General features: G+C 40.8%; 1 protein-coding gene and 1 non-coding gene across 3 annotated transcripts; both read left to right on the top strand.

Annotated features, from left to right (window-relative positions):
• The first annotated feature begins 97 nt into the window (after nucleotides 1-97).
• On the top strand, nucleotides 98-15,791 carry znf687b (zinc finger protein 687b). 2 transcript variants are annotated; one of them, XM_030148231.1, is made up of 10 exons: nucleotides 98-189; nucleotides 914-3,268; nucleotides 4,002-4,264; nucleotides 4,365-4,549; nucleotides 6,861-7,037; nucleotides 7,125-7,287; nucleotides 9,881-10,225; nucleotides 10,337-10,437; nucleotides 11,725-11,812; nucleotides 13,821-15,791. In XM_030148231.1, the coding sequence occupies exons 2-10, from the start codon at nucleotides 928-930 to the stop codon at nucleotides 14,430-14,432; spliced, it is 4,275 nt and encodes a 1,424-aa protein (XP_030004091.1). In that variant the 5' UTR covers nucleotides 98-189; nucleotides 914-927; the 3' UTR covers nucleotides 14,433-15,791. The 2 variants fall into 2 exon arrangements, with proteins under 2 accessions (XP_030004091.1, XP_030004090.1); XM_030148230.1 differs by having other exon boundaries at nucleotides 3,969-4,264.
• Nucleotides 7,353-7,487, top strand: LOC115428991 (small nucleolar RNA SNORA13). Its single transcript, XR_003936720.1, has one exon. It is a non-coding gene; the product is annotated as a small nucleolar RNA SNORA13 (small nucleolar RNA).
• Nucleotides 15,792-16,617: the final 826 nt, after the last annotated feature.

Below are 16,617 nucleotides of genomic sequence, written 5' to 3'. Positions count from 1 at the left end.
TCTAGTGAAGATAAATCATAGGGGTTTTATATTTTCTCCGGTAGAAATAAATGTACGTGTCGTTTGCAGCATCCTCCATGCATTTTTCCAACGCTATCACAGTCTGATAGGATGTCTCCGGTCACGTGACGGGAAGCGCAGCATTTTCAGCTGAAAACGAGCTAGGATAGTCGGGAATCGCATATCCAGGTAAACAATCAAAATCCATGAAATATTAAACTAATATCCCCATCCAAATCATCATTTCTAGCACATTGTCGACCCTGCGATAACTGGGTTTATATCCTTGTCAAACCATCCTTCTGCAAATCGCCGTGGTTCCTTTTAAATGGCGAGCGCTAGCTAGTTAGCTAAATGACCCCTCTCTGTCTTGGCTGGAGCTCAGCGGCCAGCTAGCCATCCTCGGTTGGGAAGGAATATCGTTAGCTCAAAATAGCCGAGGTCGCTGCTCCAACATATTGTCCTGGTGCAGCTGTTGCCCCAGTTATATGTGCTGTGGTGCATGCGGTTAAAGCAACCACAAATTAATGATTTCCATTCAGAGTAAATTAGTGTTGAACCTGTTACCTTAGAAGGGGATTGGTTGCAGAAACGCCGTCGCTAGCTTGCTATGTTGCTAATGGTAAATGCTAGTGCAGCAGCTAGGTTAGCAGGTTCCATGATAACAAGCTAACCTGCTATGGCTCAGTATGATTCAAAACGAAATTTCCTGTCTGTGATTTACCTAAAAAATATGAACATTTAGCCGACAGCCAGACGTCGTCAAGGAGTATTTTGCATGTTAAAGTGCTGTAGGATATTATTGCTAGCATGGTAGAGCTGAGGCTGTTGGGGAGCATCAGAGATTCACGCTAGTGTGTTTTGCTTCTGTGTCAACGAATATATATAAATATAAATAAACGTGTTTTTACAGGAGTTAATCCCGGCATGGGGGACATGAAGACCCCAGATTTTGATGACCTATTGGCAGCATTTGACATTCCTGACATAGATGCCAAAGAGGCCATCCAGTCTGCCCCAGATGAGGCAGAGGGTCCCCATGGAGCCACAGGAGCACCCCTGGGAAAGCCGGATAGTGTGGTGGGTGTGGGGTCATCCTTAAGGCCCCCAAGCCCCTCGGATCCACAGGCAGACACTTCAATTGTCAGTGTGATTGTAAAGAATAAAGTTCGGCTAGAGACTGCAGATGGAGGGGAAGGAGACACAGACCAGGACCCCATTGATGTAATCACAGGAGTAGACGTGGGTCCTCGTTTGGGTGCATGTGCACCTGGAATGGGTGAATCTGAAGCTCTGAACCACAATGGTTTCGGGGCATCTGGTGTCTCTAGTTCCCTTGCAATTGGCCAGGCTCAATCGAATGGAGCGCCTTGGTCGATGAACACCCCTAAAGTGTCTTCAGAGGCATCAAGCACTGGTGCAGCTAAGCCACACAAGCAGGGCGGGAACATTTTCAACAGACTCAAACCGCTTGTGGCACAGGGTTCTGGGGATCCAATGGGCCGAGCGAGGAAGATGCAGCTTCTACAGCAGCAACACCAACAGCAGCAGGATACAGGTCAAGAGAGAGCAGACGGGGTTAAAGCATCATTACCTTCATCCTCCTCTTTATCAGCGGGGTCTTCTTCTCCCCTGGCTGCAGGAGGACCTGTTGGACTAGCTTCTCCCTTTTATCCGCCTTCCAAACCTCTGCTTCCTACTCCGCCCTCTGCCCTTTCATCACATCCACTGCATTCATCTCAGCCTTTTAATGGAGCTCCCAAAGGGGGCCCTGCTGGATTTCAACACCAGCAGATGGAGGAAGATGATTCAGATCCAGACCTGGGGAGTCCACTGGTAATCCAGGAGAACCCAGACTCACCAACTTGCACTCAGTTGAGCCGGCGCTACAAGTCTGAGTCAGCTCAGCCCACATCCTCTACAGCATCTCATCCTAAACCTGGTGACACTCCTTCTGGGACATCTCTGACTTCATCTACCCCGCAGTCTGGTTCAACAGAGAGTCCACAGCTGGAGGACCGGCATCCAGAGCATGTCATAGAGGAGAGAGACTCACCTGAGAGCCCTGAACCAGAGATGCCAAAATCTACAGCCCAAGGTGCAGCCAAGAGGTGCTCCAGTCCTGCCGTGGCCTCCAGTCCACCGCCTTCTGAACTTCGGGAGCCTAAGGAGGAGGAAGAAGAAATGGAAGTGGGTAATGGCATAGATAGGGTTGTTGATGGAAAAGCTGATGCAGGAAAGGGAGAAAATGCCAGAACAGGTGAGGACAAAATGGAGGTAGATTATAGCAAGCCTAAAAGCACCTCAGCTGTAGGAGGAGATGCTGGTGTTGCTGCACCAGCAGCTTCTGGGACCCCATCACGACCCCTTAAAGTTAGAATAAAAACCATTAAAACATCCACAGGTGGAATCACCAGAACTGTCACAAGAGTTGCAGCTAAAGGTGGTGCTGGGGCGGGAAAAAATTTGGACCCTAAAGCTCAAGCTGGGGAACGTAAAATATTAGCAAATAAAGCCCAGAAAGTTGATGCTGGACATATGACAACATCATCCCAGAAAGTAAGTGCCCTCAATGCTCTGCCAGTGTCCACACTCGCAGCCAGCAGCGTCATGCTCGCTGCTGCTACGAAGGTTCAAAACAAAATGGCTGCATCTGACAAAGCCAAGGTGTCCGCCACTGCTGTTAGCATCACTAAGTCTGCTGCGCTGCCTGTAACTCCCGCTGTGGCCTCATCTCCAAAGTTTTCAGTTGCTGCTGGTGGAATCAGTGTGAGAACAGCCACTAATAAGACCGCCAACGGAGGTGGCGGCGCCATCATAACTGGCAGCCTGCAACCAAACAAGCCTGCGTCCATCGTCAACAGTACGGGCGCCGTCATCTCTCGCAGTCAATCAAGTCTGGTAGAAGCTTTTAACAAAATCCTGAACAGTAAGAACCTTTTGCCGAGCTACAAACCTGACCTCTCAGCGCCTCCACCTCCAGAATGGGGACTCCCACTCCCAGCCACTGGATACCGCTGTTTGGAGTGCGGAGATGCTTTCGCCCTGGAACGCAGTCTGGCACGACACTACGACAGACGATCACTGCGAATTGAAGTGACATGCAACCACTGTGCTAAGAGGCTGGCCTTCTTCAATAAGTGCAGCCTGTTGCTGCATGCCAGGGAGCATAAGGAGCGTGGGCTGGTCATGCAGTGCTCACACCTGGTTATGAGGCCTGTCACTGTGGAGCAGATGATTGGACAGCAGGACATTACACCCATTGGTGGTAAGAAAGTTATGTGCAAATTATGTTTTAGTTGTTATCACAAGACTTCTGCCATTCTGAAAGTCTAAAATCCCATAATCAGAATTTTAGGCCTTAAAATATGGTTGTAACAGTTTTAGAGTTGAATGAGATATAAGAAGAATCATAAAGACACTGAAAACCACCAGAAAACTCATGTTATCATATCATGCATTGTTGTCCTCTGTAGGGGACAAGAGTTTCACAGTTTTACTTTAAAAAAAAAAAAAAAAAAAAAAAACATTCCATAAAAAAATATAAAATGTATCTGAAAAAACTGTTTCCAATAAAGACAATAATTTAATGTATAAAAGCTCACACTTTTACTTTCCTTGGCATCAGGAGGATAGAGTATTGTTCTGTGTTCACAAAGTCAAACTTCTGTTTTGCTTTTGTGAAGTATGAGCTGTTTTGTTTGGTATGAGGGTGAAATGGCTCTTTAAATTTATAATCTGTTGACATGTTTTAAAAGTAAATATAACTAGTTGAACACTGCAGAAATGCTGTTTTCAAGTCTAATGCAGTTGTTAATTTATACATTTGTATTTGTGCAGAGTGCAGCCCATGAATGAACCATAAAAATGTAGAGGAGGTATTTTTTTTGCATGTTCCATTCATTTGTGATCATCCTCATTGACAAACTCCCATTTGTCTCTTTGATGCCCACCTCCTGCCTGACCAGGTCTGCTCTCCTCTTCGTCCTCCTCTCCTCCAGTCTCCTCCCCCTCTAACACTCCCGGGGCCCCCGCCGTCTCCGCCAACTCCAGCCCGATGAAGGACCCTACAACTCCTGCATCAGCCCAGTCTCGTCCAGTCCGCCGTGCACCTCAGGGCCCCCAAGCGCTGATGCCTCTACCTTGCAAGAAGGCCGAGGGACTACAGTACAACAATTTCAAATGTCCAGAGTGCCAAACACAATTCTCTGGCAAGGCTGAACTGGTCACACACTTCCAGCAGATCCGTGCAGCTCCTAACTCAGTGAGTGTTGCTGATGAGACCACAGTCTGTCATGGTGCTGTTTCTGCTGTAATGCTGTTCCGTCTTCACCTGAACTGACTTTCATTTTCTTCTGTTTCAGACATGTACGCAGTGCTCGCCTCCCATGATGCTGCCGAACTCGTGCGCTGTGTCCGCTCACCAGAGGATCCATAAACACAGAGCCCCTCACGTCTGCCCAGAATGTGGGGGTACAGCCCGCCAGGCCAGTTTCCAGACCCACCTGGAGGAGGCCTGTCTACATTTTGCAAGACGAATCGGCTACCGGTAGGAGATTCTTCCCATGAGGCTCAATTGTACTTGTAAACAATCAGGCTTTTCTTTTCTTCTTAAGGCCCAAACCACCTGTGGCCTGTACTACAAACCATGTTGAACATAGTCTTTTCATTCATGGGATAAACTATGCTTAATAACTGCAATTATATAGAAACTGTATCGGGATGGTGGTTATAAACGTGTTCAGTCAACCCAGGTTTATTGAGTCTAGTTATGAGTGTGTTCACATAGAATATGATGCAAACACAGACCAGTCTGGAGGTGTATAAATCGAACAAAAATAACTGTAAATTATAATCTTTAACAAATCTGAAAAAAATATAATACAGGGTAAAAGCATCACACTGTAAGACTGTAACTGTGGAACTGTGTGAATCTGTAACTCAGTTCAGTTAATGAATCTTGATCATTATCGCAGTATTAGCCTGCGATTTATTATCACAAAAGGCTGATATTAAAGGTGCAGATTTATGAGGATTTAAGTACATATAATTTCAGAAATTGGGAAAAACTATCAAAACTTCTGCTAAAAGGTGATATTTTGTATTTAATGACATTGAATACAAAGAAAGTCATATGTAAAGTTGATGTGTTTTTTTCCTTGCTGTCTTTTCAGCAATAATTACAGTATGAATTCTTCCCTAAATCACGCAGATGGATGTGATTTTAATTAGTTGCGTATTCCATTAAATGTGTGTGTTACTAAGATGTATTCCTTTGAGATTTAAGAGAGTTTCAACCTTATTCTTTATATAGTCTGAGAGCAAGTAAATAAGCATAAAATAAATATAATAACAAATATGAACACATAATTCATGTCGATGTGCAGGGTTAGTGTCAACTCTAAAAGGTTAACAAATACAAGGCTTTAGTGCCTAAGTTTCTGTTAATTTCCACATAGAAAGACCTGTAGAGCACAATGAAGGTGTTAATAACCAGAGCTGTCCGGCAGTGTTTTTGTGTTGATCTGTTATTTTGGGCATAACATCCTTCAGAGGGGGTTGGTGTTCAGCTCAAGTTACCATAGTGATGTTAAAGTGAAAACCCGGGGTTAAACCTGAAGTTACCCCGCTAACCCTTTAATCCTGTCATGTATGTATCAGGGTTTGTACAGGTGCTTGAAATCTTTGTAAATGCTTGAAAGTGCTTGCAATTATAAATCTGTGATGTGATTTATGTACTTATTTTTAATATCAACTCTGCCAGGTTAGGTGGCAAACCAAAGCTACTTACAGAGGTGATACATTTTGAAAAATAAGACTTTATTAAACTTTAAGAAAGTTACCGGGTGTTCTTAGGTCGAAGTAGGTAAATGTTCATCTTAATCTTTGGCTTTGTGTGAATGTGCTTGAAGAACACCAAGAGGCTTCCCTTTTTTGGATAAATCATTGTGTTCTCCTTTAATTTCTAAACTTTTTGCTTTAATCACATCATTTTAGATGTTTATAGCATAATACAATGTACATCATTGTGGTTAAAAAATGAAAAAATAATCATGAGTATATGTATTCATGTAGATAGATGTGACTGTATTTTTCTTAGAGCTGCAACCAATTAATCGATTAGGTGCTTGAAGCGAATGCAAAAATTCACGATTTGATTAATCGACTCGAATTGATTGAAGGGAAATATTCTATTGCAGTTTTCCTGAACTGAAGCTTCTTTGTGCGTCACAATAAGCGCCCGTGTGAAACTCAACAGTGGAACAGATGTTTAACAGCAGAGAAATGAAGGAAACAAAGCTTTGATTCAGGAGAATTGTGGTTGAATGGTTTTTTTTTTATCACTTTGAGTCGATTAATCGGTTGCACCTCTAATTTTTCCACATGGGATATACTTCTAAGCTTGGTATATTGTGGAATTTTATTGGTAGAAAATGTACTTTTGTGCAGCTTGCAAATATTTTTTCAATATTTTTAATTGCATATGTAAATTATCTTTGAAATCTGGAGGTTGCCACTTGTTAAGCCCCTTGAGGGTTTTTGGTAACCATCCATCACAATTTTTAACCAACATGTATATATGTGTATGTTTTTTTACTATGTGAAAATTAGATAGATAGATAGATATTTTACACTAGTGATAAGGTGCTATGTTGGAAAAATTTGAAAATGAGTCTTAAAAGTGCTTAAATTTGACCTAAAAAATGTGCACGAACCCTGATGTATAGACCACAGGCTACCAAATGAAACGGTAATCCTGGTTCTTGTTTTAGTTATCTACATGACTGCTTTATTAAAAGGCTCTACTTCTGTTCACCTGTTCTGAAAACCTCTCTAAAACTGCTGTGGCTGTCGTCCAGGTGTTCGAGCTGCCAGGTTGTGTTCGGTGGGTTAAACTCCATCAAGTCCCACATTCAGACGGCTCACTGCGAGGTCTTCCATAAGTGCCCCAGCTGCCCCATGGCCTTCAAGTCTTCCCCGAGCGCCCAGAGCCACATCAGCACCCAACACCCGACGCTAACCGGAGGCCAGGCCAAGTACGTACGATCCCACTACGAAAAACACCCACGGTCAACTTCCACTGAAATATTAACCCACTGTCTGTGTTTCTTTCCTTTTTACAGAATGATCTACAAATGTGTGATGTGCGATACAGTTTTTACCCAAAAACCCTTGCTGTACATGCACTTCGACACTCATTTAGCCAAGCAGAAAGTGCATGTGTTTAAGTGTCCTGACTGCACCAAGCTCTACGCCCAGAAAGGTTCCATGATGGAACATATCAAGGTGAGTTTTTTTTCCCCTTTTTGTTTGTTCATCAGATTCATTCAACATGTCATAAACTCGTCTGTTGCCTTTATGTGTTGCCCATTCATTGCTTTTCACAGTGAATGTGGTGTCAACGAAGGCATACAATAACTCTTGGATCGGCCTTAGCAGGGCTCCTCTCCGGTGACCTTGTCCTAAGTTCTATCCCAAGTACACTCCTTATTTTAATAGTAAAAATAAGTGGGTTTTTGTGCCACTATTCCTGATTCAAATATTAAATATTCAAATATGTGTTAGAATGTTAAGATTTGACACTAACCTTGCGCATTAATCTGAATTATGTCTTTATATTTATTTTACTTATTTCCTGCTTAGAATTGTGTCATTTCATATCAACTCTCCTAAACTTCCCAACTTATGTCATGGATTTTCTAGAAAATAATCACATGAAAACTTAAGATTTAGCTGTAGTTGTAATATTTAGTGATGGAGTTTGTCAGTAGTCGTTTTTCCATTGACCCTCAAATTGCGCGAATATAACTTGTGCATAAAAATTTACCTAATGGAAAAAAGACAATTTCGCCCAAAGTCTTATTTTTCAATTTAAAGTTTTTGTGCCAAAGTCCTTTTTCCACAACTAGTCACGTGAATAAAAAAAAAAAAAAATAATGTTGACGGAAGGTTTTAAAAGAAACATGGCGTGGTATGTGTGGACACACCAAGAACCCGAATAATTTTTTAATTTAGTACGGGATCGAGGGGTAATATATAATAATATAATAATAATGAATATATCTGTAAATCAACACAATATTTACGTTCATCACCATGTTTATGGAACGAGTTCTCGTGTCATCTCACGATAATAAATAAACAAACCATCGCATTTGTGTTTTCATGGAAAAACCGACATTACGCACTTCTGTTTTTTCGACAGTTAGTAAATATGGGTAAAGTTTTGCGTATATGTTCAATGGAAAAGTGACTAGTATTGGCCTCAGAGCTGAATTTCATCATCAGTATTGAAATTTAAACCTCATCAGTTGTTTATTTTCCAATGAATTAGACTTAAATAGTACTGATCATCCAAGAACCCTAAAGGATAATTTGCAATTTGTAACAAATAATTTATCACTTGAATCTTTCATCTTTAAATTTTTTTTTTTTTTTCATATTTCCATTAATTAATATCTTTAATTTTTACGGCCGGGTTCAGTAGGTAACACACAGACACAGAGAACATTTAAGTCAATATTGTACCTAAATAAAAAATAATACACATTTCTTTATTTTCTTTTTTATTTAACCCTTTCATGCACGAATTATGAGAACCTTAATCAAGATTTTTTTCCCTGAGTGTTTTCATTTCTCTTTAAACATGAAAAAAACAATGTGATTGAAAAATTTCTCATAAAAAAAAAAAATTAAATAAATAAATAGATAAAATAAATAAAAAGTAAAAAAAAAAAAATATAATAATAATAATCAGCTGGACACCATGTGTTTAATTTTTGAAGCAAAGAAACATGTATTTACTGATAAATTGTGTGAAAACTATGGGGGGGGGGGGGGGGCTTGTGATTCTGCGGGTTTATGCTCAGGGGAGATCTATACAAGGTTACTAATTCATGTCAGAAAAGATATGTAGTGTCTTAAAACTTTAATATAGATATGTGTAAAAAAAAAAAAAAAAATCCTTGAATATACAACAGAACAGCTGTAGAATAGCTGTCCACTATAGTGACCAGTATGCATGAAAGGGTTAATTAGTTTATTTGACAGAGACTGTAAGCATTAAAGCAAAACTGCTGTAAATGCACCAAACAGCTGTTTATCATCTGCTGTCCTTGGACTGATGTTACAGAAAGAAAGAAAAATATCCCATTAAAATTACAAACTTGTGGATCATTTATAAATATGCAGAAAGTTAATTTAAAATACTATTTTAAACATGCAACATAGAGAAATATGAGAGCTTTTAATATTATTGAAATATGGATTAAATTAATATTGAAGCACATTTTGCTGCATTTTTTTGACACCAGTAAAAACACAAAGCAGAAGAAAATATGCATAATTTACAGAAATCTGTCCAGCATAAAAAAGTAAAAACACAAGACATGCATGGAGACTGAGTGCAAGAAGGATTAAGATGTAGTGATTAGTGGAATAACAGTGATATCAGAACCTTTAATCACATTTTCTATGTGCTTTGCATTTGTTATGAATATTGTAATACGTTATGATAATATTAAAACAAAGACCAAATAATTCCATTGTGAATGAGATTGAAATTGACAGATTTTTCCAAATGATAAGTTCTTCAATCAGTTAACACACTACTTATATTTAGTCATTTTGTTTCTGCAATAACTGTTATATAAATACATTTCCAGTGCCCATTTCAACCTCATTCTGTGCAAAATATGTGAAAAATCATGAAAAGTACCAAAGTGGAATAAAAACCCTTTAGAAGCTTTAGGATTTTCTACTGAACTTAATTAAAGTTTTCTAATTCATGACATGAACTGAACAGATCGACCCAGGTGAGTTTGCTCTGTTCGTCTTTTTGGGGGATTAACAGTTTCATTCCTGTTCTTCTTTTCCTCAGACTGCTCACAGAGGTCCATCAGCCAAACAGGAAGCTCAGACCGACGCCTCGAACCCTGCCTCAGCTCCGGCCAACACATCCGGACCCTCCGGCCTCAAGTCCAAAACCTCAGGAAAAACTGACAACTCCGACGGAGAGGACTGGGGCAGGGAACAGGAGGAAGAGGACGAAGAAGACGAGGAGGACGATGATGACGACGACTACGAAGCGCCCGGGGGTCACGCCGCTGCTGCAGGAGGCGGAGCTAACCCCACGGCCCAGTCTGAGTGGACCTGCCCCCAGTGTCAGACCACCTTCACTGACAACGAAGACTACCTGAGTCACGTGAAGATGGAGCACGGCAAGGTGTGGCAACATTCAACACCTTTAACCACGACTTATTGTAGATTTAAATAGAAGTTAATATAAGAGGTTTATTATGTTTTTTCTGTTTTCTTCTTTAATGTGCGTCTGAAGTTCCCCTGCCGTATTTGTGGAGGTACGTTCAGCACGTCTTCTAGCCTGAGACGCCACGAACGTGTCATTCACGAGGGCAACAAACGAGTCTTCCATTGCCAGTAAGTCCAGCCTGTACAACTCCAATGTTCCTTTAAGACACAAACTAATCTTAAAACTACGACGTAACATGTGATCCCATTTTTGTATAGAAATAAAACCACCTGTTACTACACTATTACATTCACACTGCATGTAAAAGTGGGCCAAATCTGACTTTTTTTGCCCATATGTGACTCATATCTGATTTTTTATGACTGTCTGAACAGCACAATTATCAGGGTTCGTACGGGTGCTTGAAATCCTTGAAAATGCTTGAATTTCACTATTGTATTTTCAAGGACTGAAAAGTGCTTGAGTTTTACTGTAAGTGCTTGCAATTCTAACTGTGATGTGATTTATTTATTGTTAATATTAACTGTGCCAGGTTAGATGCCAAGCCAAAGCTATTTACAGAGAGGTGACACATTTAGAAAAATATAACTGTCAAAAAAGAAAATTGTTTATGTTTATGCATTTGGCAGATGCTTTTTTCCAAAGCGACTTACAGGGGAAAACCAATCAAATCACTCAATCAATCAAATTTTATTTATATAGTGCCAGATCACAACAAAAAAGCTATCTCATGACACTTTATGTATAGAGTTGGTCAAAACCAGACTCTAAGCCAATTTACAGAAACCCAACAGAATTAACAAATTAGCGTGTGTTCTCAGGTCAACTCCAGGTACAGTTTTATCTTAATCTTTGTTTCAGTGCGAGTGTGTCTGAAGAACAAGTGGCTTCCCTTTTTTTGGATAAAACTTTGTGTTCTTTTTTTTTCTAAACTTTTTGCTATTATGAAACATAATTTTAGATGTTTACAACCTAATACAATGTACATCATTGCAAAAACAAAAGAAAGTGAAAAATTTGAAAATGACCCTTAGAAGTGTTTGAATTTAACCTTGAAAAATGTCTATGAACCCTGAAATATGTTGTTTTGCAGTGTGACTTCAGTTTGAACGGTAATGTTGCATTTCGTCCAACTTTTAAGTCACTGAAATGTGACAAATATCATAATTCTGCGCTGGAGGTGTGACCCACATAGACCCATAATTAGTTCAGTAAACAGTGTGCAGCATGTGATGTCACTTCAGGGCTGTAGACTTCTTCACACATGAGGCTGATGGCATCACATTTTAAAAAATTACGTGAACCACGCAAAAAAAAAAAAAAAAAAAAAAAAAAATCAGAATTGAGCATTAAGACCTGAAAGTAGCATTAGTGTTGATGTTGGATGTTTTTACTGTCTTTCTGAGCTGAGTAGGTTGTAATAAGTAATGTAACTTGTTGTGATTGCTTTGCAGATATTGCACAGAAGGTAAACGCACCTTTGGTAGTCGGTTCTTATTGGACAAGCACATTCGTCTTCATCACAGAACCACAGATGGACAGGTGAGTCATGAGCGCTGTGTTCCTGGGCTTAAGTAGGTTTCTGCATTTCTAGTCTAAAATAGTCCTCCTCTAAACACATACACTGGAATAATGGTTTCATAAGCCTTATTCATATGGGACCCCCTTAACCTGTGGACCTCTGGTGATTTGGAAATTAACCCCCATGTGCCCGTGATGCATTTACACAGGATAAGAGAAGTGTGTTTTTAACGCGTATTTACCGACATGATTCCAATGTCAAGGGCAGGTTCACCACGTACAGGAAACTGTTTTTAGAAAAATGTTCCTTAATGTCACTGTCATGTCATCCATCCACTTTTTCAGATGTGGCTCTTCTTAAAGATGTTATGTTGTGATATGAGCTTCATCAGATTTCCGCCTTAAATGCTTGAAACTTTGATTTATTACCATCGCAACTCCCATAATCCTCAACCAGGAAATAAGCTGAATAAATGCTCAGAGGAAACTAAAATGTTGCATGTCCAACCAAATTAGAGATGTCGATTTACACGGGTCTGATATTATCACAGGACATCTGTGGTTTGCTGAATAAAGGTAGGAAATTTGCAGTTTAGGAATTTTTTACTTAACAAATTTCAGACGTGGTACATTTTGCATGGGCTTAAGATCACAGATGACCTACTAATGCAAATCACCAGACATCCACAGGTAGCACTGGTCCCATGTGAATAAGGCTATAGTTAGACTCAGAACTCAATATTTATTAAGCCACAGTTCAAGCACTTGTCTTTTGTTGATAAAAATTCAGGGTTTTATTGAATTATCCAAGTAGCTTGAGTATTGAGAACATAAACAAAAACATACAAATTGAGTAACTAAATAGAGAGATAAGGGAGTACTAAAATGAACAATTGTCTTAAGACCAGTTGTTTTACATCAGGGCTGTCAAACTCATTTTAGTTCAGGGGCCACATACAGCCCAGTGTGATCACAGGTAGGTCAGACCAGTAAAATACTATCATAATAACCTAGAAATAATGACTCATCTTATCATTTATACATCTGCGTTATAGACCACAGTGGATCTACAAATGTACAAAACAGTAACAGGCATAATGTTAACATTCTGATGACTTGAGTTTGACCCCCTTGACCATTAAAGCTGCAGGAGACTTTGGTCACCAATTTTTCATCAAATTTGTAAAACCTCAGTCATAACCCAAGCATTACGAGTCCGTAAGTCTTTCTATGATTACTCACCTGAATCTCTTCCCTCATGGTCAACAGTTTCGCAGTGCCATCCACCATAAACAAACCATGTGTTTACAGACAGAGCCAGGAGGTAACTCGGGCATCTTCAGAATTTTGTTGCGACATGCATTGTGGGAAGCGGAGCTCCAGCCGTTTCTGCGTTGTGTTTGTTGCAGCCATATGATATCATATGGTTGCACTGCCGCTGCCAGGCAGCTGCGTGAATCTCCACTTCCCACAATGCACGTTGCGACAAAATTCAGAAGATGCCTGAATTACCTACCGGCTCTGTTTGAAAACACATGGTTTGTTTTATGGTGGATGGCACTTTGAAATTGTTCACTGTGAGGGAAGAGATTCAAGTGAGTAATCACAGAAAGACTTACGGACTCGTAATGCTTAGGCTATGACTGAGGTTTGACAGATTTGATGAAAAAATGGTGACCAAAGTCTCCCCCAGCTTTAACTTTTGGAGGGCCAGTTTTGGCCTGTGGGCCATATGTTTGACACCCCTGACCACCATGATACATGCAGTTTGAAGAATTTACAAAATATACTGCATAAGTGCAATAACTGTACATTGACGAATAAGGATTTATGGTTGACTAAGAAAAATGATTTTGTCATGTTGTAAACTTCAACTGTGGGGAGGGGCTTTATGAAACAGCAATTTAAGAACATGGATGTTGAAGGAAAATCTGTCCATAAATAACAAAGTATAGGTGATGACAGTTAAATCTAGTTAAAAACAGTAAACACTTTTCATCAACATGTAAATGTCTCACTGTCGTTTCAGGGTCCGCCCTTGACCAGGAAGCGTGCAGCCACAGGGGGAGAGGGTCCGGGCAGTTCGTCAGAGCACGACGGCGAGGGCGGACCTCCCGGAGGCCGAACAGGAGACGAAGAAGAAAACACCACAGAGGACGGCGGTGAGGATGGGGGCGGTCCCGCAAAGCGAACCAGGGCGTCCGTGGCCTCGTCATCATCGTTGACGCCCGGTGAGCTGGAGGAAGAAGACATTTTTCGTTGCGTCCCCTGCGGCTTCTCCACAGAGGACGGGGCGGAGTTTCAGCGGCACATCCCCCAGCACCGAGCAGACACCGCCTCCTTCCAGTGCCTGCAGTGCGGTGTCTGCTTCGCGTCGGCGGGTTCCCTGGGCAGGCACCGCTTCATCACCCACCGCGTACGGGACACCCAGAGCGACGCGGACCGCAGCACCCCGCGCGGCCACGGCTCCCCTGACGGTTCGCCCGCCGCCTCGCCGCAGGCGCAGGGCGAGGACGCGGACGGGAACCTGAACTGTAAGGTGTGCGGACGGCGTTTCGACAAAGCCTCGGACCTCAACACCCACTTCAGGACCCATGGCATGGCCTTCCTCACTGCCCACAAGACTGACAAGCCCCAATAGAGAGGGGGGCGGACCCTCCAGAACAGACACTCGTGGTTAAAGAGGGCGTCTCGTTCGACCGAGACCAGAAGATGTAGAAAATGAATGTCGATGAAAGAGAGCTGCTCCTGTGCAGTTTTTTAGTCACCATTAACACTTTTACTCTATCTATGGCACTTCTTCTGTGCGATTGTAACTGCATGTTTGGTCATGTTACTGGTCACTTAACTGAACACAGTCTGTGATAGACTCGTAGAGTGGAACGGCGCGCCAACAGCCCTCAGAGTAAAGCATTTATATCGTATCAGCCATACCACGTCTAATATGTCCATATGTCCTCCCATTTCCATCACTGCACTGACTGTAGCCACCTGCCTGTTTGTTTACGTAACACGTAGCCCCTCCCACTGTACTCCTGTGCCCATACTTTTTGTACTTCCCCCCTCGTATTCATACTTATCATTCGCCTCCAGTCTGTGCTGATTTTCGGATCAGTTTTCTCAGCTCCGTCTCTGCATCAGAAGCTGCTAAAACTGATCTCCTCTCACCTGATCCTAGTACATAGAAAACCCAAAAGGGGTTTTGCTTTAAGAAATTGACACTGATTTTTATGTTGCTGAAATGTTTATTTATACGATGCACATTGCTGCTGTTGGTATCTGTGCGAGTCCGTTGCGTTAAATCCGGACGCAACTGTGGGCGTAGCGCGATTTACCTGCAACAGGGAAGAGAATATCTGAAGGCATTTTATTAGGAGATGAGTTTATTGAAGGTCTGTAACCTGTTCGGTGTGAATACTGTGTGATGTCGTTAATCGTTAAGCTAGAAGAAGAAGAAGAGAGGTCAGGCTTATTGCCAGTAGTATATGTGTACGAGTTTTGCCATGTAAATACATATAATTACACTAAAGGAAAGTGCTCTGGTTTTAGTAACTTGCTATGATAATGTGAATACGTATAGTATTTGTACTTGTACTGTTCCCTTTTTCCAAACACATTGAAGTATAAAAGAAAAAAAAATCCCCCCCCCAGAGGTAGCTATACATTGTAATTACAAAACAGAGGGAGTGTGTGGGGGTTGTGTTGTCTTAATGTGTATGAATACAAATGTTTATCTCTTTGAGACAGTTCTTTTTTATCTACAGAATCAGTGCTTGCTGTCCTCACATTTCTTTTGTATGTTACAAAAACAGCCTTCATAAGTCATGTGGTGGAGGCCTATGGGTGGATTTTTTTTGTTTGTATCTTTTATATGTCATGATATCATATTTATATAGCTCAATAGTGGAAATTTCATGTCATTTTCTTTTCCATGGTTGTGGTCTGCTTGCTGAAATGCCATACACTTTTGTGCCGTTTCGAAATAAATGTGTAAAAGAGACGAGTGACTCCTGCAGCGGCTTCATCTGCAGAGTTAAGGCTCATCGAAGGAACAGTGGTTTGTGTACAGATCAATAATAGGGTGTCACAGATCATTAAAGTCTGAAATGTGAGGTAAGGCCCCAATTATCCTCAGAAATGTTTAATTAATCCTTAAATCTGACACTTGGAGGACTTGAAAATTCCACAGACACAAATATAGCAATATTTACAAACTAATTTGTCAAATTTGTAATTGGTATTGATCATTTTAACCTAAAAGATGGGGATTGGTGGAGGGGTTCAGGTATGAGTTTTAGCAGCTTGAACATCAGTAGCAGAAACAGTCAATTGGAAATGTAACGTTAACTGGAGTGAAACATGGTGAAGACTGGTTCAACACCCTAACTATGAGGCCTGTTCTACTGTTATTTATGTGACTAAGGTCTTAAATTTGACCAAAAAGGCCTCCAAAAATATCATTAAAGTCAAATTTAGCTTTGGATTCATTCTATTAGTGGTTTTCAGGTGTGAGTGAAGTCTGCAGTCAGATAAGTCTGCCCTGAACTGAAACACTAAATTCTGCTTTTAAGGATTTAACATATCGTTGCTGTCTGATGGAAAACTCTTTTGTCCAAAACAGTTATTTTTCAGGAAATCTGAAAAACCATGAATATTCTAAATAAATTAATAAGGTTAAGAAATGTAGTCACAAGCTGTTTTCCACACTTTTCATTGGTTAAATATTTATAAAGTAAAGGTAGACAGATATATTGATTTTTTTTCAATATCTGCTATCGGCCTTAATTTTTTTTTGAAAACCGATATTTGATCAGTAGTAAAAATAT

Source organism: Sphaeramia orbicularis, chromosome 11 (assembly GCF_902148855.1).
Source record: "Sphaeramia orbicularis chromosome 11, fSphaOr1.1, whole genome shotgun sequence".
Taxonomy (NCBI): Eukaryota; Metazoa; Chordata; class Actinopteri; order Kurtiformes; family Apogonidae; genus Sphaeramia; species Sphaeramia orbicularis.
Note: the sequence above shows the minus strand (reverse complement) of the source record. Positions and strands in the feature narration are given on the sequence as shown.

Coding starts and splice junctions, on each gene's coding strand:
- znf687b (XM_030148230.1), top strand. CDS start 928: ATGGGGGACATGAAGACCCCAGATTTTGATGACCTATTGGCAGCATTT. Junction 4,265..4,364: donor TCCGTGCAGCTCCTAACTCA/GTGAGTGTTGCT, acceptor CTTCTGTTTCAG/ACATGTACGCAGTGCTCGCC. Junction 11,813..13,820: donor ACAGAACCACAGATGGACAG/GTGAGTCATGAG, acceptor CTGTCGTTTCAG/GGTCCGCCCTTGACCAGGAA.